A 22,693-nucleotide genomic window follows, 5' to 3' on the forward strand; every position below is an offset into this window, starting at 1 on the left:
TGGTCTGTTCCTCCACTCCCGGGCAGCCTACCGCAGCTGCCGGGTCATCCCCCATGCGGTCGAAAACACAAGAATAAAACCCGACTTGACACTCACACTAGCGACTTGGAACGTCCGTACGCTTTTGGATGTGCGTGATGATTCATCTCGTCCCCGCAGAAGAACAGCGTTGGTGGCGCACGAACTGAAGAGGTATAATATCGACATTGCGGCCCTCAGCGAGACCCGCTTCCATGGGGAGGACTCCATAGCCGAGGTGGGAGAAGGATACACTTTCTTCTGGAAAGGGCTTCCGGAAGGCTCCCGCCGCCTCCATGGTGTAGGCTTCGCTGTGCGGACCTCCCTACTTCAGAAGCTTCCCGAATCTCCAGTTGGCATTAGCAAAAGGTTGATGACCTGGAGGATTCCCCTCACCAATAACCGTTACTGCACCCTCATCAGCACCTATGCCCCAACACTGATTGCCGACCCTCAATGTAAGGAAGAGTTCTATGCCTCTCTGCACTCCGCCATCAGCAAAACACCACTCACTGACAAGCTCATCCTTCTAGGGGATTTTAACGCAAGAGTGGGCTCGGACAGTGTACTGTGGAGGGAAGTGATGGGTCGGCACGGTGTTGGCAAGCTCAACAACAATGGTCTCCGTCTTCTCACTCTATGTTCTGAGCATCAACTGGTCATCACAAACACCTTGTTCCAACTGAAGAACAAGTACAAAACATCCTGGCAACACCCTCGCTCTAAACACTGGCATCTCCTAGATTACATCATCACCCGCCACGCGGACAGGAAGGAGGTGCACATCACTAGGGCCATGCGTGGAGCTGACTGTTGGACTGACCACCGCCTGATCAGAACAAAGATTGACTTAGAAATACGTCCTCAACAGAGAAAAACACCACCTTCCAAGAGGCTCAACTGCGATGCACTGAAGTCCACACACTCCGTCAACCAGCTCAGGAAAAAGGTAGCAGATCAGCTGTTCAAGATTCCTGAAGTGCCACCAGATCTGGACACTGGACCTACCTGGAGCACCCTACGCACTGCCCTCCACCAGGCAGCCGTGGAGTCTACAGGGTACACCAGAAGGCGACATCAAGACTGGTTTGACAATAGTGCGCCAGGAATCTATGACCTGCTTCAGGCAAAACACAAGGCCCTTGCAGCTCACATATCAAACCCTCAATCCACCGTCCTGAAGGCTCAGCTCATCCGCCTCAGAAGTGAAACCCAGCGCACCCTCAGAGCCATGGAGAACGACTGGTGGACCCAGAAGGCCCGCGAAATACAACATCACGCAGACACCAACAACTCTCATGCCTTCTACGACTCCATCAAGTCCATCTATGGCCCACAGAGGAAGAACATCACCCCAGTTAGATCAGCTGACGGCACCACTCTCTACAAGGACAAACAACAGATCCTGGAAAGATGGGCTGAGCACTTCAGGGTACTGCTGAAAACCACAAACCCTGTACAGACAGACATACTCTCTGACCTCCCATGCCTGCCCCCTGTAGACTCGCTGGACTCCTCTCCCAGCTTCTCAGAGGTACTCAAGGCCATCAAGTGTCTAAAAAACAACAAGAGCCCAGGCCTTGACGAGATCCCGGGAGAAATCTTGAAGCACGGTGGATATCTCCTGCACCGCAGAATGCACCAGCTGATCACTGCCATCTGGTCGTCTGAAGTCATTCCGCAAGATTGGAAGGATGCTAGCATCATAATGATCTATAAGCGCAAAGGCGACAAAGCAGACTGCGGCAACAGCAGAGGTATCTCCCTACTATCCGCAGCTGGGAAGGTGCTAGCAAGGATCATGTTACATCGAGTAGCAACTCATGTAACCGAAAACATCCTGCCCGAATCTCAATGCGGCTTTAGACGTGATCGGAGCACCGCAGACATGATATTTGTTGCCAGACAGGTACAGGAAAAATGCAGAGAACACCGCAAAGACCTGTACATGGCATCCATTGACCTGTCCAAGGCCTTCGATACAGTAAACCGGGACTTGCTGTGGGAAGTACTTGGAAAACTAGGTGTTCCAGCAAAGTTCTGCAACCTACTGCGACAGCTACATGATGGCATGCAGGCCTGTGTGAGCAACGGCGGCCAACAATCCCCATTTTTCAGTGTGGATGTGGGGGTGAAGCAAGGGTGTGTCCTTGCCCCAACCATATTCAACATGTTCATTTCCACTGTCACCCTCCTGTCCCATAAACACCTGGACCTCACAGATGGGATTCAGATACAATACCGGCTGGATGGTGACCTTTTTAACATCCGTCGCCTCCAAGCCACCACTAAACTCACCACCCAGCATATTCTGGAACTACAGTATGCAGATGACTGTGCTGTACTTGCACACTCACCAGAGTCTCTCCAGCGCGCACTGAATGTGGTAGCCTCCATCTACAGTGCCATCGGTCTTCAGATAAACACCAAGAAAACACAAATACTCGTGCAGGAGTTTACTCCCTAGCCAAACACGCCGATCTTCACCCTTGGCGGGCACCCATTAGCCACCGTCCCCCACTTCACCTACCTCGGTAGCACCCTGTCGCTATCCTGCACCATTGACGATGACGTCCAGGCCCGTATTGGTCTGGCTTCTTCTGCCTTTGGAAGGCTACGGTCCAGGGTTTTCCTGAACAGGAATCTAACCATCTCCACCAAGACAGCCGTGTATAAGGCAGTCTGCCTCTCCACGCTGCTCTATAGTTCTGAAACCTGGACACCCTACCAGAGGCACATCCAGAGTCTCGAGGCCTTCCACATCCGCTGCCTCCAAAGGATCCTAGGTCTGACCTGGGAAGACAGGGTGCTCTACACTGAAATTTATGACCGGACCAACACACCCAGCATCACAGCACTCCTTGGCTAAAAACACCTAAGATGGGTCGGACATGTGATCCGTATGCCAGCCCACCGCCTACCCCGTCAGATTTTGAATGGCCAGCTTTCAGTCGGTCAAAGGTCGGCCACGGGCCAGAAAAAAACGGTACAAGGACCACATTAAAACTCTCCTGAAAAAGTGTGACATCAAACCACCAGCACTGGAGTCCCTGGCTGCTGACCGCCAGACCTGGAGCTCTACCTGCCACCAGGGAATCACTCATCTTCAGGAGAAGTTCACAGAGCGGAGAGCACAGCGGCGTGCACAAAGACACCAACATGCCACAGCACCAGCGACCATCACTGCTGCCTTCCCCTGCCCCTCCTGTGACAAAGTCTGTGGATCACGCATAGGCCTGAGCAGCCACCTGGCTATGCACAGGCGAAAGGCACAACAATAACCAATCCAATACTTCGTTTGGAGCAACGTCATTATCGACATCGATGGACTGCCATAAGCATAAGCAAGTATATATACATATATGTATATGTGTGTGTGTGTGTGTGTGTGTGTGTGTGTTTACACATATGTATGCATACATATATATAGTATGCATACATATATATATATATACAGTACAGGCCAAAAATTTGGACACACCTCATTCAATGCGTTTTCTTTATTTTCATGACTATTTACATTGTAGATTGTCACTGAAGGCATCAAAACTATGAATGAACACATGTGGAGTTATGTGCTTAACAAACAAAGGTGAAATAAATCAAAATAGCCACCCTTTGCTCTGATTACTGCTTTGCACACTCTTGGCATTCTCTAGATGAGCTTCAAGAGGTAGTCACCTGAAAGGGTTTTCACTTCACAGGTGTGCTTGAAGTTCATCGAGAGAATGCCAAGAGTGTGCAAAGCAGTAATCGGAGCAAAGGTTGGCTATTTATATATGTGTATATGTGTATATATGTATATAAATATGTGTATATATAATTTTTTTTTTTTTTTTTATTTTATTTAAAACGCTGACCTAGGTCATATTTTATTACACTTTTCTTTTATTAGATTCATTAAATTTGTAGACTAACAAATTCTAAACATCTCCGTCAAAGTCTAATTAAAAAATTAGTACAATACTGTTTCAAGGCTGTCCTACAGGGGGCAGCGATACACTTTATGAAACCAGGCTTTTTTCACCACAGCACCATCTGCTGGATCTAAGTGTTCGCTGTTTACCAATGAAAAACATTTTTCAATTTACTTATATCCTCTGTTTAGACGTTAATTTTCCTCATTACAAGATTATACTGCATATGTCACCAACATGTTATTCCTTTCAGGATTTGAAGGAACTGAGTGGTCTGGTGACAACCTTCTCTGTGCTGGTCCATGTAAGTATGAACAACAGTTAGCTTTTACGCGTCGAGCGCTCGTGTGCCTTTTTTTTTCCACCCAGCTCTGTTTGTGTTTCTGATGGGGCTCCTCTGGGAGAACAGATCTGTTTAAGGACGACTGCGGGGACCCTGGAGGGCCTCTCACCGCAGCAGAAGGAAAGACTGTAGGGAGAGATGGAAGATTTGGAGGTGGGGGGTAGAAGGCAAAGGGAGGTGGGAAACATGGGATGCGTCGGAGCAGGTGGAGAACAGACGGCTGAGATTATCACCTGCCCCTCAGGGATGGAGGGAGGACAAGTGGAGGAGAGATTAACAGTGGCGGAGCGAGAGAGAGAGAAAGAGAGTGCAGATGTAGTTATGGTTGCAAACAGACGAGAGGAGGAGAAAGAGCATAGACATGTTTTCACGTCTCGTGGGGGACTAATATTTTAGTACACAACCATAGTGGAAATACTTTCTGCATGTTGTTTTCCGCCTTTTTCTAAATCCCACAAACCTCCTTAATGTTCCTTCTATGCAGTGACTGAGTTTGATCAAAGCATGCAAATTGAAATGATATCAATCAAGAAGCTATCATGTGTTGTTGGACATTCTTTACAGTGGAACCCACAAAGTCATACCATTTTCATCTTAAAACAATTTGTTTTAAGACCTGATTAATTTTATTTCCTTAATTTTATTTTGTATCTAAATATCTTTAAATACACATTAACACATTGTATGTTTATAAATGGCAGTGGCAAGGCCACCCTCCTTACTGTACCTTGCAGGTTTGAAATTTAAAAATAATAATAATAATAATTATAATGTATTATTATAATAATCTTAGCATTTAAGCTAGCTCTTAGCGCTCAAGTTGCAATTAGTGCTCTAGTTGCTTGCTCGCTAACTTGCGATATGCTCCTGTGTACGCTACAGCAGCTAGTTACTTCCTGTGTAGCATGACGTGCACCTCCAAAATACTCCAACCTTGTGATTGGTGGCCTTGTGCAACTTTATTTCCTGTGTGTGTGTACGACTCGTTCTGAGAGTGTACCACCCACCTCCACAAATTCTGATTTCGAACCATTTTGCACAAAAAATTTATGTTGTAACGCCTCATCTAACTGCAGCTGCAATAACACTCCATTCCCCAGTTAAATTATCATGGTTCGCTCACCACGGAGGAAGCTAACGAGCTACATAGTCGACCAGAGTTGTGGTAGCTTACAGAGTGGATGTCACTTTACGTGCACAAAAATCTAGTAGACAAAATGTGTCCGAAATGTGGCCCACGACATTGAAGAAATACAATTTTAAACAAGGAAAAAGAACAATAAAGCAACAGATTTAAAGGAACTCCCACATCGGTGCTCTGGTGATCATTTGTTGTTTGTTAGCAAACAACAGAAGAGCGATGACGTTCATTTGTAGACAAGGGTCATCCAACAATTGTCCAGCAGATATGAATCATTTGTGGACCGCTTGATATTTCACAGATATTGAAAGCATGAATCGCCGGTCACGGCCGTGGAAAGTGTCCTCGTTGTTGTTTGGTCACTGTGTCCACCCTGCCCTCATAGGGAGAGAGACAGCTGCCACTCTGAATATTTCATGGGATCTACACAATCACTTGCGCACACACACACACACGCACGCACGCACGCACGCACGCACGCACACACACACGCACACACGTGCCGTCTAACGCGGTGAAAGGAGCTCATCCATTCCTAGTGTCTTTTCTTGTGGGGTCCACAGCACAAATGTCCACAAATACATAAATGTCCCCACAATAAAGGTGGGATGTCAAAAGATGTTTCACACACACATAAGTTAACACTGTATGTGTCAGCTTGTAGATTTGTGTGTGTGCATGTGAATATGCGTATGTGTGTGTGTTCGTGCCTAACCCCCGTGTTTCAGTCCCAGCAGGAGAAGATTGACAGCATCGAGGACAACGTCAACACAGCCGCTGCCAACGTGGAGGAGGGGACCAAGAGCCTGGGGAAGGTGTGTATGCTCTCTCTGTGTGTGTGTGTGTGTGTGTGTGTGTGTGTGTGTGTGTGTGTGTGTGTGTGTGTGTGTGTGTGTGTGTGTGTGTGTGTGTGTGTGTGTGTGTGTGTGTGTGTGTGTGTGTGTGTGTGTGTGTGTGTGTTTTTGGGGAAACAAGGTGATCGATGGCACTTTGCCTTGCAGCCATTCCAACAGCGTTTGTCCTTATTGATCCGCTTGAATTGAGAGGGAAACCACAATTAAGGAAATTGAGAAAAGAGAGGGATCGAGAGAAGTGATAGAGCGCTTTTGTGTGTGTGTGTGTGTGTGTGTGTGTGTGTGTGTGTGTGTGTGTGTGTGTGTGTGTGTGTGTGTGTGTGTGTGTGTGTGTGTGTGTGTGTGTGTGTGTGTGTGTGTGTGTGTGTGTGTGTGTGTGTGTGTGTGTGTTGCACCAAGTGAGCTCTGAGTGACCGTTTCATGTTTTTATTGCCATTTGAGCATACCCACTCTGCGCTGTGAGTGTACATCAGTGGCCTTCACACATATGACACACTCAAAATGTCCAAGTTTTGCTGTGAATCACTGGTTGGAGCCACTCTACACTCTACTTTACACACACACTTACACGCCCACACCAGGAAAATCACTTTTTTTTTTTCAGTCCTGCGTTAATAAATATTTAAGCAAAGTTTGCCCAAAATTCACTAATTTTCCTAAAATATATATCAATTGGTGTTACAGGACAGAACAATCTATTTTAGTTAACCACTTAAAATGTAACAATATATCATGTATACATTTCTTTTTTTACATTACACGAGTGTAAAAAGAAGTCAACCACTAAAAATGTAACAAGATATCTTGTATCAAAAGACATTTTAAATGGTCACACAAGTGTAAAAATAAGTTAACCTAAACTGATAAAACAGTCTACATTAACGTTGATTACAAACAGCACATCTCTATTCTTGCAAAATATTCATTTGGAAAGAAAATAATACTTCATGGTTGTTTACTTTTTTCTTTTTCTTTTTTTATCGAAAAAAAAACAACATTTTAATATTGTGCAATTATAATTATTTCCCTGCAAAAATAGATTTTCTCATTGACCTTTTTCTCAGTGAATTTATTTTTCCCACATATTAGAATTGTTTCTCCCTCAAAGCCACACGGCTACTGCATACAACCTGTATGTAGTACTGTATAAAACCTGTATATATTACTATATATAACCTGTATATAGTACTGTATATAATATTGTATACAACCTGTATGTAGTACTGTATATAATACTGTATACAATCTGTATATAATACCGTATACAATAATGTATACAACCTGTATATAATGCTGTTTATAACCTGTATATAATACTGTATATAGTACTGTATATAATACTGTATACAACCTGTGTATAGTACTGTATATAACCTGCATTTAGTACTGTATGTAACCTGTATATAATTTGCATATAATTATGTATACAACCTGTATATAACCCGTATATAGTACTGTATATATTTTGTATATAATACTGTATATAACCTGTATATACTACTGTATACAACCTGTATATAATACTGCATATAACCCCATCCATCCATCCATTTTCTACCGCTTATTCCCTTTGGGGTCGCGGAGGGCGCTGGAGCCTATCTCAGCTACAATCGGGCGGAAGGCAGGGTACACCCTGGACAAGTCGCCATCTCATTGCAGTGCATATAACCTGTATATAATAATGGATACAACCTGTATATAATACTGTATACAACTTGTATATAATACTTTATATAACCGTATATTCACCATTTTCCACCCAAAAAATAATACTTCATTCTTTTAAAACTAGAACTTTTTTCTAAAAAAATTAAATATATATATATATTTTTTTTCCACAAATAAGGTAAATGCAGAATTATTCTTGTTAGATATTGTAAAAAAAAAAAAAAAAAAAAGTTTTTCTTTTTTACTTATTTTTCTAATATTGCAAAGAAAATGTTTTATTCTTGAATGATTAAGATCAGGGGTCTCAGACACGCGGTCCGCGGGCCAATTGCAGCCCGCGAGGCGTTATTTTGCGGCCCCCACCTTAATATGAAAGTTTAATGTTAGTGCGGCCCACGAGTTTTATATGAATGGCGCTTGACAGGGTTGTGTTATTTGGGTCCAAAATGGCTCTTTCAACGTTCTGGGTTGCCTACCCCTGCGTTAGTGGAAAAGCGGCAAATGAGTGAAAGCGACAGAGACGTTGCCATGGAGACGAGGGTTTTCTTACGTGCCTGGCTGCAGTCACACCGCGACACCTGTCCGTCAGTAATAACAGTCCCTGATAACCTGGACCAATTCATACCGTTATTTGTTTTTTTTATTGTTTCATTTGCATTGCCTCACACGATGAACACTACATATATGACACCGGGTAACACTCCGGGAGCCGTCACTTTTTTGCGCTAGCTATCCCGGTACTTTGCCGACCGCCGTGTTGCTGTAGGGAGGAAAAGCGGAACGACACACATTGCAGAAATAACATTATTCTCCGTGCGTCGGCTAAATACAAATATATTCCACAACCTCAAACATGTCATTTCAAAGCCTGCAGTGAAGAGAAAGGTACGTGATGAGCAAAGACAATTCCAGGAAAAGTGGGAGATGCAATATTTCTTTGTTGAGCACAGGGGCACTCCGACATGTATTATTTGCACAGAGAAAGTTGCGGTGCACAAGGAATACAATTTGAAACGTCATTATACAACTAGACATGTTGAGGAGTATACAAACATTTTTTTAAAGAAATATTTTCTTGCGGCCCAGCCTCACCCAGACTCTGCATCCAGTGGACCCCAGGTAAATTGAGTTTGAGACCCCTGATTAAGATATTACTCTCGACGAAATAGTATTTTATTTTCTTAATATTAAATAAATGCAAATCTTAAAAATAGGTTTGCAACTTGTTTACCTAAAAAAATATTTAATTCTCATTTTTCAAAGTACAAATTTTACGCTTTTTTTCTTTTTAATTATGTACCTTTCACAGAAAATAAACAGTTTTATTCTTGACAAAATAGGACTGTATCCTTTTAATATTGAATAAATAACCTTTCAAATAAACCACTTTTAATACGGGATTGCAACTGTTTTATTTTTGTTTTTTTATTTAATTTGTAAAAAAAAGATTTTAAGTAAAAATGTGACTTGAAACAAAAAGTGTACTCTGCAAAATAATAAAGCTTTATTCTTATACAATGATGCATTTGTTTTCGAGAAAAAAATGTCGATCTTTGTTTTTTTTACTTCTTGAAACTGACACTTTTTACTGTGATGTTGACACATTTTGTGGGAGAATTTAAAAAAACCTACCTGGTGTGCGTCAACGTGAAACATATTCTTACACAACGGCTTCACATCGATTCTCTTATCTTTTCTTTAGGACTGCAGCCAGGCTGCTATCATCAGAGTGGAAGGTTCTCTTTGCTGATGGCAATTAATGAGCGCACACACACACACACACACACACACACACACACACACACACACACACAAACACACACTTGATTAACACTTCACTATTAAATTAATGTAGTTGAAACGCTAACATCCTTGGACTCCACCCCTGTGGCAGCCAATTCTAATTTCATCTGAGTTAAAAGGATTCAGTTCAGGTATAGTAGAGCATGGGGGATGTGTGTGTGTGTGTATGTGTGTGTGTGTGTGTGTGTGTGTGTGTGTGTGTGTGTGTGTGTGTGTGTGTGTGTGTGTGTGTGTGTGTGTGTGTGTGTGTGTGTGTGTGTGTGTGCGTAATGCCGTTTGACCCGATGACAGATTACAAGGCGTTTGAACATGTTAAAACATCTGACGCCCTTCTCATCTGCATTATCTCCCTCCACCCCCGCGGACTAATGTGCGGCACGCTACGTCTCTGCGAGGTCGACCTTTTGTTGACTGCCGGCGTTCAATCAAGACTCGCCTTTGTGGCCGCCACGCAAGAAAAGCGCTACTTTAGAAAAAAACTTTTTGACCATGCGGGTCCTAATTCTCCATTGCACAGTATTGTGGATTATTAGTGTTGTGCAAGGTGCTGTTCTCCATTAATAACTGTTTTCATTGGGGGGAAAAAAGGAAACCAAAGCCAAAACGGAAACACCGGTATCGGTTATTGAAGTGAATGAATTAACTCATATTATTAAGTTAAAGTTAAAGTTCCAATGATTGTCACACACACACTAGGTGTGGCAAAATTGTTCTCTGCATTTGACCCATCACCCTTGATCACCCCCTGGGAGGTGAGGGGAGCAGTGAGCAGCAGCGGTGGCAGCACCCGGGAATAATTTATGTTCTACATATGGTTAATGTTTATATTCACCTTGGAGAAGGCAAATCACCAAGTTTAATTAAATAGTGGTATTTCAGTTTGAGCACTTAAATCAGGGGTCTCAAACTCAATTTACCTGGGGGCCACTGGATGCAGAGTCTGGGTGAGGCTGGGCCGCAAGAAAAGATTTCTTAAAAAAAATGTTTGCATACTCCTCAACATGTCTAGTTGTATAATGACGTTTCAAATTGTATTCCTTGTGCACCGCAACTTTGTCTGTGCAAATAAGACACGTCGGCGTGCCCCTGTGCTCAACAAAGAAATATTGCATCTCCCACTTTTCCTGGAATTGTCTTTGCTCATCACGAACCTTTCTCTTCACTGCAGGCTTTGAAATGACATGTTTGAGGTTGTGGAATATATTTGTATTTAGCCGACGCACGGAGACTAATGTTATTTCCTCAATGTGTGTTGTTCCGCTTTTCCTCCCTACTGCAACACGGCAGTCGGCGGATAATAGCCGGGAAAGTACCGGGATAGCGAGCACAAAAAAGTGATGGCTCCCGGAGTGTTACCCGGCGTCATATAGAAATATATGTAGTGTTCATTGTGTGAGGCAAAGCAAATTAAACAATAAAAAAAACTAATAATGGTTTGAATTGGTCCATGTTATCGGGGACTGTTATTACTGACGGACAGGTGTCGCGGTGTGACTGCAGCCAGGAACGTAAGAAAACCCTCGTCTCTATGGCACTGTCTCTGTCGCTTTCACTCATTTGCCGCTTTTCCACTAACGCAACCCAGAACGTTGAAAGAGCCATTTTGGACCCAAATAACACAACGCTGTCAAGCGCCATCCATATAAAACTTGCGTGTCGCACTAACATTAAACTTTCATATTAAGGTGGGGGTCGCAAAATAACGTTTCGCGGGCTGCGTGTCTGAGACCCCTGACTTAAATAGATAAGGCCCCTTAGTTTGATATTCGCAGGTGGATTGGATCCCTTCCCGTAGGAAAAGAGGCTCTAATTGGGACTTCGGAATGCAAAAGTGATAACCATATCCTTGAGAAAAGACTACCTGTCTAGCTCAACGCCAACATTTGAGTTATGACTTAAAGCAGTTGTTTTCCAGACAATTACACACAAACATCTCCTTTTATGGTCAAGATGCGCTCTACTGACTTAGCAGTAGCACATACACCCAGAGACAGAAAGGATGAATATAAAAACTGATGGTTTGGCTTCTCCAGTTAGTAGTCCTTCATTTTTTGACCTAGGCTCCTCCGGGTACTGCAGACCTGTTTAATGACGCTCGCTTGTATTAAAGCAACTTTTCTCTCTCTTTTGATCCAGCCGCACTGCTGTGTTGCCCTCCTGCCCGGGAGGGGGTTTCAAGACCAAAAATACACTTCATTATTATGCCAACTACTATCAACATTGCATTCATGGCGATGGCACTAAAATCAAGGCATTGCAACTGAACTTGCGGGCCACCAGTTGAATATCCCAAATAAAGAAAAAAGAGGACCGAAGATGGAACTTTGAGGAACCCCACTAGTACAACTGAAGTAGTCGAACAAAATTACTACTAAATGCATCTGAAGTCAACGAGCTACAGCAACACCTTTGTTACATAAATGACATTATGAAAAAAATTTAACTTTGAGAGGACTCAAAGGGGTGCCTTGAGGAACACCTCAGTTATGTAAATCCCAAGTTTGGACGCCGGTGTTCTATGGATATAACCTGTATATAATACTGTATACAACTTATATAACTGTATATTCACCTTTTTTTTCCAAAAAATAATACTTAATTCTTGTAAAACTAGAATTTTTTTCAAAAAAAATATTTATTCTTGTTAGATATTGTAAAAAAAATTAAAAAATGTTTTACTTATTTTTCTAATACTGCAAAAAAAAAAATCTTGAATGATTAAAATATTACTCTCTACAAAATAGTATTTTATTTTCTTAATATTAAATAAATACAAATCTTAAAAATAGGTTTGCAACTTTTTTACCTAAAAAAATATTTAATTCTCATTTTGCGAGGTACAAATTAGACACTTAAAAAAAAAAAATGTGTACCATCACAGAAAATATACAGCTTTATTCTAGACAAAATAGGACTGTATCCTCTTAATATTGAATAAATAACCTTTCAAATATACCACTTTAATACAGGATTGCAACTTTTTATTTTTATTGTTTTATTTAATTTGTAAAAAAAAAAAAAAAAAAAAAAGTAACTAAAAATGTTACTTTAAAAAAGAAAAGTTGTACTCTGCAAAATAATTCAGCTTTATTCTTATACAATAATGTATTTGTTTTCAAGAAAAAAAATGTTGATCCTTGTTTTTTTTACCCCGCTAGTACAACTGAAGAAGTTGAACAAAAACTGACTGCATCTACAGCAACACCTTTGTTTCATAAATGACATTATGAAAAACATGTAACTGCCAAGGAGGAGAGGACTCAAAGGGGTGCCTTGAGGAACACCTCAGTTATGTAAATCCCAAGTTTGGACGCAACAACTTATATAACTGTATATTCACCTTTTTTTTTTTTCAAAAAAATAATACTTCATTCTTGTAAAACTAGAACTTTTTTCTAAAAAAATATTTATTCTTGTTAGATTGTAAAAAAAAATTAATTTTTTTTTAACTTATTTTTCTAATACTGCAAAAAAAAAAATCTTGAATGATTAAAATATTACTCTCGACAAAATAGTATTTTATTTTCTTAATATTAAATAAATACAAATCTTAAAAATAGGTTTGCAACTTTTTTACCTAAAAAAATATTTAATTCTCATTTTGCGAGGTACAAATTAGACACTTGTATCCTCTTAATATTGAATAAATAACCTTTCAAATATACAATTTTAATACAGGATTGCAACTTTTTATTTTTATTGTTTTATTTAATTTGTAGTAAAAAAAAGTGAGTAAAAATGTTACTTTAAAAAAGAAAAGGTGTACTCTGCAAAATAATTCAGCTTTATTCTTATACATTAATGTATTTGTTTTCAAGAAAAAAAATGTTGATCTTTGTTTTTTTTACCCCGCTAGTACATACTTGCCAACCCTCCCGGATTTTCCGGGAGACTCCCGAAATTCAGCGCCTCTCCCGAAAACCTCCCGGGACAAATTTTCTCCCGAAAATCTCCCGAAATTCAGGCGGAGCAGGAAGCCAAGCACCCTCCAGCTCCATGCGAACCTGAGTGACGTGTCAACAGCCTGTATTCACGTCGGCTTTCCCACAACACACGTTATAACTGTAGAATGATGTAGGGCGAGTTCTTGGTTTCTTATGTGGGTTTATTGTTAGGCAGTTTCATTAACGTCCTCCCAGCGCGGTAACAACACACAACAACAGCAGTCATGTTTTATTCTACCGTAAAGCAGTTTGTCTGCCGTAAACAGCAATGTTGTTGTAATATATTGAGTTAGAGGCAATAACCAGGCGAGGTGATGAAGTACGTCTCTTTACTGTAGACTTCAGAACAGACTCAACACACTTGACGTCAGGTGCGCAACACCACGTAAATCGTTGGCCAACCAAAAAGTAACCCCAGTACGCTAAAGCCAACATTCACCAGGAGATGGCAACAGACAAACATAGATCACTCTATAACATTCCTCCCCGTTTAGAAATGGAGAAGTTCCTCAAAATAAATAAACAACCCAACCAAAAAATGCAGCAGCTCAATTAAAAACTGTACTTAAGCCACATTGTTTTTTTGTTTTTTTTAGTACTGAACTCTTAACCCTCATTTGTAAACAATAACATGCTTATTATACAAACAGTATTTGTACACCTTTAACACAGATTTTTATACTGTCTTCAGAGATTCAGTTTTTTTGGTGGTACTCGAAACCTTTCTGGGTACCTGCGAAAGGGTGTTCAGCATGGTTAGAAAAATAGTGACAGAGAATAGAACAAGGATGGACAATTCAACCCTTAACTCAACAATGAGTAGATGAGTGTTATGTGTGTGTATATGTGTAAATAAATGAACACTGAAATTCAAGTATTTCTTTTATTTATATATATATATATATATATATATATAAATATATATATATATATATATATATATATATATATATATATATATATATATATATATATATATATATATATATATAATAATAAAATAATTATATATATATAGCTAGAATTCACTGAAAGTCAAGTATTTGTTATATATATATATATATATATATATATATATATATATATATATATATATATATATATATATATATATATATATATATATATATATGAAATACTTGACTTGGTGAATTCTAGCTGTAAATATACTCCTCCCCTCTTAGCCACGCCCCCAACCACGCCCCCCCCCACCCCGACCACGCCCCCCACCCCCACCTCCCGAAATCAGAGGTCTCAAGGTTGGCAAGTATGCGCTAGTACAACTGAAGAAGTTGAACAAAAACTGACTGCATCTACAGCAACACCTTTGTTTCATAAATTACATTACGTTGGGGTCCCTGCAGGTGGGGTGGGTGGTTCCCGTGGCCCTGTGCCTGGGTGGTCCTGCGGCGGCCGATTTGGGTGGGGTGGCCGGGGGCTGGCCTCGCCGCGCTCTCCGGGGGTGGGGGGTGGGCTCGTGGGGGCCCGGTTGCCGGTGGGGCGGGGACGGTCTTTCCGTCCGGTTGCGGGGAGTCTCTGGGTCCCTCGGGCGGGGCGTCTCGCCTTTCTGCCCGTGTGGAGTGTGGTCTCTCGCTGGCTTGGGGTCTGGCTGTCCCCTGCTTTTCTCGTGCCCTGTCCTCTGCCGGGTGCGTCTGTCTGCGGCCTGCTGCTGGCCCTTGTGGGCGGTACGGTGGGCCGGGCTCTGGGGTTCCTGTCGCTGGCCGGCTTGGCTGCGTGGGGGCGGTGGTCCCTGGTTCCCTGGGCACCACGCCTACTGTTTGTGGGTTGGGCTCTCGGGGGTGATGGGGCCGTGCTCTGGCTCCCACGCACTCTGGGAGTCGAATGTATTGTACATACAAATTCACATATGCTCACATACGTACATAGGTACCTACACTCCCACATACATACACAAATACAGTACATATTTACCTACCTAAAGTTCGTACATCCACACGCACATTCAATATACAAACATACACATACACATACTGTACATATACATTCACTGTACAAACACATATACACATTCTGTACATATACAAGTACATATGCATACTTACACTCATGCACATAATCACGTTTCATCAAACATATATTAACGTTGTTGCCCTAGGGTAAACTGGGTGTAACACATGGCACACTGACAAAGCTTAACCTATTGTGACTATAACAATCTACAAGGTTAATGTAGGTTGCTTCTCTTTCTCCCCCTCCATTTTTCTGCATTCTTTCGTATCTCAAGTTATCATTACGTATATGTATTGTTGCATTTAAACAACTGTATTGTTGATAATAAAGGTAAATTATTGGTATTGTTCATTATCAATAGCGCTATTTCTATTGGTATTTGTATTGATCCATTTGTAGTGTAATAATGCTCATTGTCATTTCTGTATTATTTTTTATTTTTCGCTAACTGCTTATTTGCTATTACTTTTACCATCATGTTTGTACATGTCGTATTTGCTGATGTTGCTCTATTGTTGTTTTTGTCTCTCTGTCTAATCCCCCTCTTGTCCCCACAATTTCCCCCTCTGTCTTCTTTTTTTTCTCTTTCTATCCCCTCCCGCTCCGGCCCGGCTGCACTAAATGATAATATAAATACATTTAATAAAGTCAAATACAAATAAGGCAACAAGAGAAGTATCCTACACTTCTCTTTTGTAAAGTAAATCTGAACAGCCGACATGGGCATCTACATCAACTATATGATTTGCCTGAGAAGCTGGACAGGACACAAAAAAAAAAATAAAAATAAAAATAAAAAAAATAAATGACATTATGAAAAACATGTAACTGCCAAGGAGGAGAGGACTCAAAGGGGTGCCTTGAGGAACACCTCAGTTATGTAAATCACAAGTTTGGACGCCGGTGTTCTATGGATATACAGTAACCTGTATATAATACTGTATACAACTTACAGTATATAACTGTATATTCAAAAAACAAATTATACTTAATTCTTGTAAAACAAGAACTTTTTTCTAGAAAAATATTTATTCTTGTTAGATATTGTAAAAAAATTTAAATTATTTTTTACTTATTTTTCTAATACTGCAAAAAAACAAATATCACAAGTTTGGACGCCGGTGTTCTGTTTGCTAGCAAGGTTAAAATGTCAGTGCAAGGATCTGCCAAGTTCCTTTTTACTTGCTAGTGTTTGACAAATTTGCTGCAAAAATGGTTTTGTCTCCCAAGTTTTGAACTGAATTCGGGGTTCGGTATGGTGTCATTCCCGGGCCGGATTTGGCCCCCGGGGGCCACCAGTTGCACGGGTTGTTGTGCAAGAGCAAGTATATTGTCGCTGATTGTTTTTCTGTGAATTATGCAAAGTTGTGTTTGAATAAAGCATAACCTGCCGTGTGTCTCGCCAGGCGGTGGGCTACAAGATGGCGGTGCTGCCCTTGGCCGGGGCTCTCCTGGGTGGAGTTCTCGGGGGTCCGCTGGGCCTGCTGGCTGGGTTCAAAGCGGCAGGCGTGGTGGCCGCGGTGGGAGGCGGTGCCCTGGGCTTCGCGGGAGGCAACCTGGTCCAAAAGCACCGCAAAGGCGTGCTGGCCCTGCAGATGAAACAGCTGACAGCGCCGCCGCTGGAGGCGGGATCAGGCGAGGACAAGTGATGCGGCGTGGACAATACCGCCCTCTTTATGCCGCAGAGCTGAAAAAGTGTTATGTAAACACACAACGCTCTGAATGGTGCTTCTGTTGTTCGCGGCATGTGTAACAAACACCACACCTTATCAGCGAGTTGCATCACACTGACGTAGTTGTGTGCTCTCATGTTCAACACAAAACCAAGTTTATACAACTTTTTAACGTCAACGGTCTGCCTCCTGACACCTCTTTGCATAAATAATGGCATCCATCCAATGCAAGAGCTGATTCTTTTAACCAATAATGCTCCAAATAAAGTCCAAGTGCCATCACTTCATCATACAACACCGCAATGCCTCATGTGTTTGTCTGTTCATGTGTTATCATGAATAACTGGCAGAAGGAGTCATCACATGAATTATAACATGTCTGCGTAAGACAGAACACCTTTTTGGATTTATGTATTATTCAAAATATATATTTTGGTGATGATTTGCCTGAGTGGCTGGACAGGACAAGAAAAAGTATATCTATTGATGTTTGTAAATAAATGTGGTGGTTATCATGAATAGCCAGCGCATTAATTAAACGTGGTTGCGACTGACAGAACATGCCTTTTGGCTTTGACTTTGTGGATTATTTTAAATATTTCTATTGGTATTTATTTTCAAAAAGTGGTGATTATCATGAATAACTGGCATAAGTAGCCATCACATGAATTATAATGTGGCTGCGTATGACAGAACATGCCTTTTGGCTTTGACTTTGTGGATTATTTTAAATATGTCTATTGGTATTTATTTTCAAAAAGTGGTGATGATCATGAATAACTGGCATAAAGAGCCATCACATGAATTATAACGTGGCTGCGAGTGACAATACATTCCTTTTGGCTTTGACTTTGTGGATTATTTTAAATGTCTATTGGTATTTAAATTTCAAAAAGTGGTGATTATCATGAATAACTGGCATAAGTAGCCATCACATGAATTATATTTGTGGCTGCGTATGACAAAACATGCCTTTTGGCTTTGACTTTGTGGATTATTTTAAATATGTCTATTGGTATTCATTTTCAAAAAGTGGTGATGATCATGAATAACTGGCATAAAGAGCCATCACATGAAATATAACGTGGCTGCGAGTGACAGAACATGCCTTTTGGCTTTGACTTTGTGGATTATTTTAAATGTCTTTTGGTATTTATTTTTCAAAAAGTGGTGATTATCATGAATAACTGGTACAAGTAGCCATCACATGAATTATAATGTGGCAGCGTATGACAAAACATGCCTTTTGGCTTTGACTTTGTGGATTATTTTAAATATGTCTATTAGTATTTATTTTCAAAAAGTGGTGATTATCATGAATAACTGGCATAAAGAGCCATCACATGAATTATAACGTGGTTGCGTGTGACAGAACATGCCTTTTGGCTTTGACTTTGTCATTTTTGTTTTAAGTACTTTGTTAAGAATAGTGGCAGTTATCATGAATCATGAGCCATCACATGAATTATAACGTGGGAGGAGCAATTGCATTATATTGATAGTGTTTGCATTGAGGTTATTGAATGTAGAGGTTATCATTTATAACTGGTGAGAGGAGCGATCACATGAATCAGACATGTTGTTGTTGCATTGGCATGTGCCAGCAAATATATTTTTAAGATGATTTACTTTTTGTAAAGCACTTTGCAAGTTATTATTAATAACTTGGCATGAGGAGCGATCACACACGTGTTTGTTATACTTTCCCCATGTCTGAGTCAGGATTCTTTTGACTTTCTGAATTATCTCAAGTAGAGATGTCCGATAATATTGGCAGGCCGATAAATGCTTTAAAATGTAATATCGAAAATTATCGGTATCGTTTTTTTTATTATCGGTATCTGTTTTTTTTGGTTTTTTTATTAAATCAACATAAAAAACACAAGATACACTTACAACAATTAGTGCACCAACCCAAAAAAAACTTCCTCCCCCATTTACACTCATTCACACAAAAGGGTTGTTTTTTTCTGTTATTAATATTCTGGTTCCTACATTATATATCAATATAGATCAATACAGTCTGCAAGGGATGCAGTCCGTAAGCACACATGATTGTGCGTGCAGCTGGTCCACTAATAGTACTAACCTTTAACAGTTAATTTTACTCATTTTCATTAATTACTAGTTTCTATGTAACTGTTTTTATATTGTTTTACTTTCTTTTTTATTCAAAATTTTTTTTTAAATTTATTTATCTTATTTTTTTTTTTTTTTTTTTTTTTAAAGGACCTTATCTTCACCATACCTGGTTGTCTAAATTAGGCATAATAATGTGTTAATTCCATGACTGTATGTATCGGTATCGGTTGATATCAGTATCGGTTGATATTGTTATCGGTAATTAAAGAGTTGGACAATATCGGAATATCGGATATCGGCAAAAAGCCATTATCGGACATCCCTAATCTCCAGTCTATTTATTAGTGTAAAGAAGTTGATGATTATCATTAATTGCCGGTGAGAGGAGCAATCAATACAGTACAGTACGGTTACCTAAATTAATATTATTAGTATTATTGTTAAACACTTTACCATATGTTTACTATGTGTGCTTAGTGTAAACATGCTATGAGAATAAACGTGTGACTTTATGAAATGTGTTTGCTGATTCTACGCTAAACTCACTCCTGTTACTCAAATAAGTCATCATTGGTTTACTGTAGGAAAAAATGAAAATAAAGATAGACCAATACTAGGGTTGCAAAGGGGTGGAAAGTTTCCGGTAAATTTCCGGAAATTCACCACGGAAAGTTAAGCTCGGGAAGTTTGGAAATATTTACCATTTTTTGGTTATTCAAAGTTGGACACCGTCCATGGGAATTAATGGCAATTAATAAGGAATTACAGCCTTTTTGCCTTTGATTGATTGATTGATTGATTGAAACTTTTATTAGTAGATTGCACAGTTCGTTACGTATTCCGTACAATTGACCACTAAATGGTAACACCCGAATAAGTTTTTCAATTTGTTTAAGTCGGGGTCCACGTAAATCAATTCATGGTACAAATATATACTATCAGCATATTACAGTCATCACACAAGTTAATCATTAGAGTATATTCATTGAATTATTTACATTTTGTACAATATTTACAAACCGGGGGGTGGGATGAGGAGGGTTTGGTTGATATCAGCACTTCAGTCATCAACAATTGCATCATCAGAGAAATGGACATTGAAACAGTGTAGGTCTGACTTGGTAGGATATGTACAGCGAGCAGTGAACATAGTGAGCTCAGAAAGCATAAGATCAAGTATATACATTTGATTATTTACATTTGGTTATTTACAATCCGGGGAGGTGGGATGTGGTGGGGGGAGGGTTTTAGTCAAGGGTTGAGGTTGACTGGAGGTGTTGTTTTAGTGCGATTTTGAAGGAGGATAGAGATGCACTTTCTTTTACACCTGTTGGGAGTGCATTCCATATTGATGTGGCATAGAAGGAGAATGAGTTAATACCTTTGTTAGATCGGAATCTGGGTTTAACGTGGTTAGTGGAGCTCCCCCTGGTGTTGTGGTTATGGCGGTCATTTACGTTAAGGAAGTAGTTTGACATGTACTTCGGTATCAGGGAGGTGTAGCGGATTTTATAGACTAGGCTCAGTGCAAGTTGTTTTACTCTGTCCTCCACCCTGAGCCAGCCCACTTTGGAGAAGTGGGTAGGAGTGAGGTGTGATCTGGGGTGGAGGTCTAGAAGTAATCTGACTAGGTTGTTCTGGGATGTTTGGAGTCTAGATTTGAGGGTTTTGGAGGTGCTAGGGTACCAGGAGGTGCATGCGTAATCGAAAAAGGGTTGAACGACAGTTCCCGCCAGAATCTTCATGGTGCTTTTGTTGACCAGAGAGGAGATTCTGTAGAGAAATTTCGTTCGTTGGTTGACCTTTTTGATTACCTTGGTTGCCATTTTATCACAGGAAAGATTAGCCTCTAGAATGGAACCTAGGTAGGTGACCTACATTGGAAATGTCTCCACACATCAGATGGTGTACGTGGCATTATTCTGTTTGTATTTATTTATTCTTGTAAAACACTAATGCAATGCCATACACAGATATAAATAGTCAGCTAAACAATTGGGAGTAGTCTTTAAAAATATTTTACTGATGGACAAATGAATAGAAATAAGCACTCAACACTCAATCAGCATGCTAAATCAAACTATAACCTACATTCTTGTATGACAACAGAAAGGCTAGCAGAACAGAAGGCAGAGGAAACTACACGTTTTGATTTAGTATTTGCTAGTTGGACTTTACCAGTGACGTGCAGTCAGGGGAGGCAGATGAGGCGGGGCCTCACCTGCCATCATGGAAAGAAAAAAAATGTAAAAAGAAAAAAAAATAATGAAATTGTTATATGTATCCAGTGATTATACTATAAAGTTATTTTCCATTTAACTTCACCAGTTTTAGATTATTTTTATTCAAAATCGCAGAATTTTCACATTTGCCGTTCAAATACTGAGAAGAGACTTGCGGTGAGTCAGTAGCACGTCGACGAGTTGAGCCTCACCATGGATTGTGCAATGACTCGGCTAACTGCTGGCCTGCTGTGCAGTGAGACCATATTGCTATATGAATTATATTATACATTTCCATAGTTTAGTTAGCTGAGGTATATAATGTACAGTGTATTTTGTCAACAACTGTATGTGTGTAACGTATTTCTTGTGCTGAGCGATCATAAAACGGCTGCAAAGACGCACTGGCTGAGGCTCGCAGTAATCCCGCCTCCTGGTGGTAGAGGGCGCTAGTGATCCCAGAGATAATTTCTGCGACTACTCGGCTACAGAATAAGTGACAACAAGCAGCAACAGTTAGCAGCGATCGTTTATTTTTTCCTCTCGCCTGGACTTTTAAAATGGAGGATTACATATCTAAAATAAAACAGTTTTCTAAACTGGACTTTCAATCGAAGCAGGAGGTAATAATTAAAGGAAGATCTCCATCGAGACAGAGAGACTTTTAAAACTGAAGAAAGATAAGGAAGACTTCTATAAACAAGTTTTCGATGCTTTTGTTCAGAAGGAGCTGCGCATGGACTTCATTTATAAGTAAAGGTAAGAGCATAATAACGTATTTTTTAATTAAATGTGCTTTTTTGTGTGCTACAGTATGTGTAAAGTTAAAGTTAAGTTAAAGCATACTTGCCAACCCTCCCGGATTTTCCGGGAGACTCCCGAAATTCAGTGCCTCTCCCGAAAACCTCCCGGGACTAATTTTCTCCCGAAAATATCCCGAAGTTCAGGCGGACCTGAGTGACGTGTCGAGAGCCTGTTTTCACGTCCATTTTCCCACAATATAAACAGCGTGCCTGCCCAATCACGTTTTAACTGTAGAATGATCGAGGGCGAGTTC

General features: G+C 40.5%; 1 protein-coding gene across 1 annotated transcript in view; it reads left to right on the top strand.

Moving 5' to 3' along the window:
* stx17 (syntaxin 17) overlaps positions 1-17,635 on the top strand; it is a 37,904-nt gene extending 20,269 nt beyond the window's left edge. Inside the window, exons 5-7 of the mRNA XM_061954939.1 lie at positions 4,189-4,239; positions 6,148-6,234; positions 17,066-17,635. Of these exons, the coding sequence (XP_061810923.1) occupies positions 4,189-4,239; positions 6,148-6,234; positions 17,066-17,308 (381 nt within the window). The 3' untranslated portion in view covers positions 17,309-17,635. The remainder of the gene's footprint in view (positions 1-4,188; positions 4,240-6,147; positions 6,235-17,065) is intronic.
* The last annotated feature ends 5,058 nt before the right edge of the window (positions 17,636-22,693 follow it).

Source organism: Nerophis lumbriciformis, linkage group LG04, assembly GCF_033978685.3.
Source record: "Nerophis lumbriciformis linkage group LG04, RoL_Nlum_v2.1, whole genome shotgun sequence".
Lineage (NCBI taxonomy): Eukaryota > Metazoa > Chordata > Actinopteri > Syngnathiformes > Syngnathidae > Nerophis > Nerophis lumbriciformis.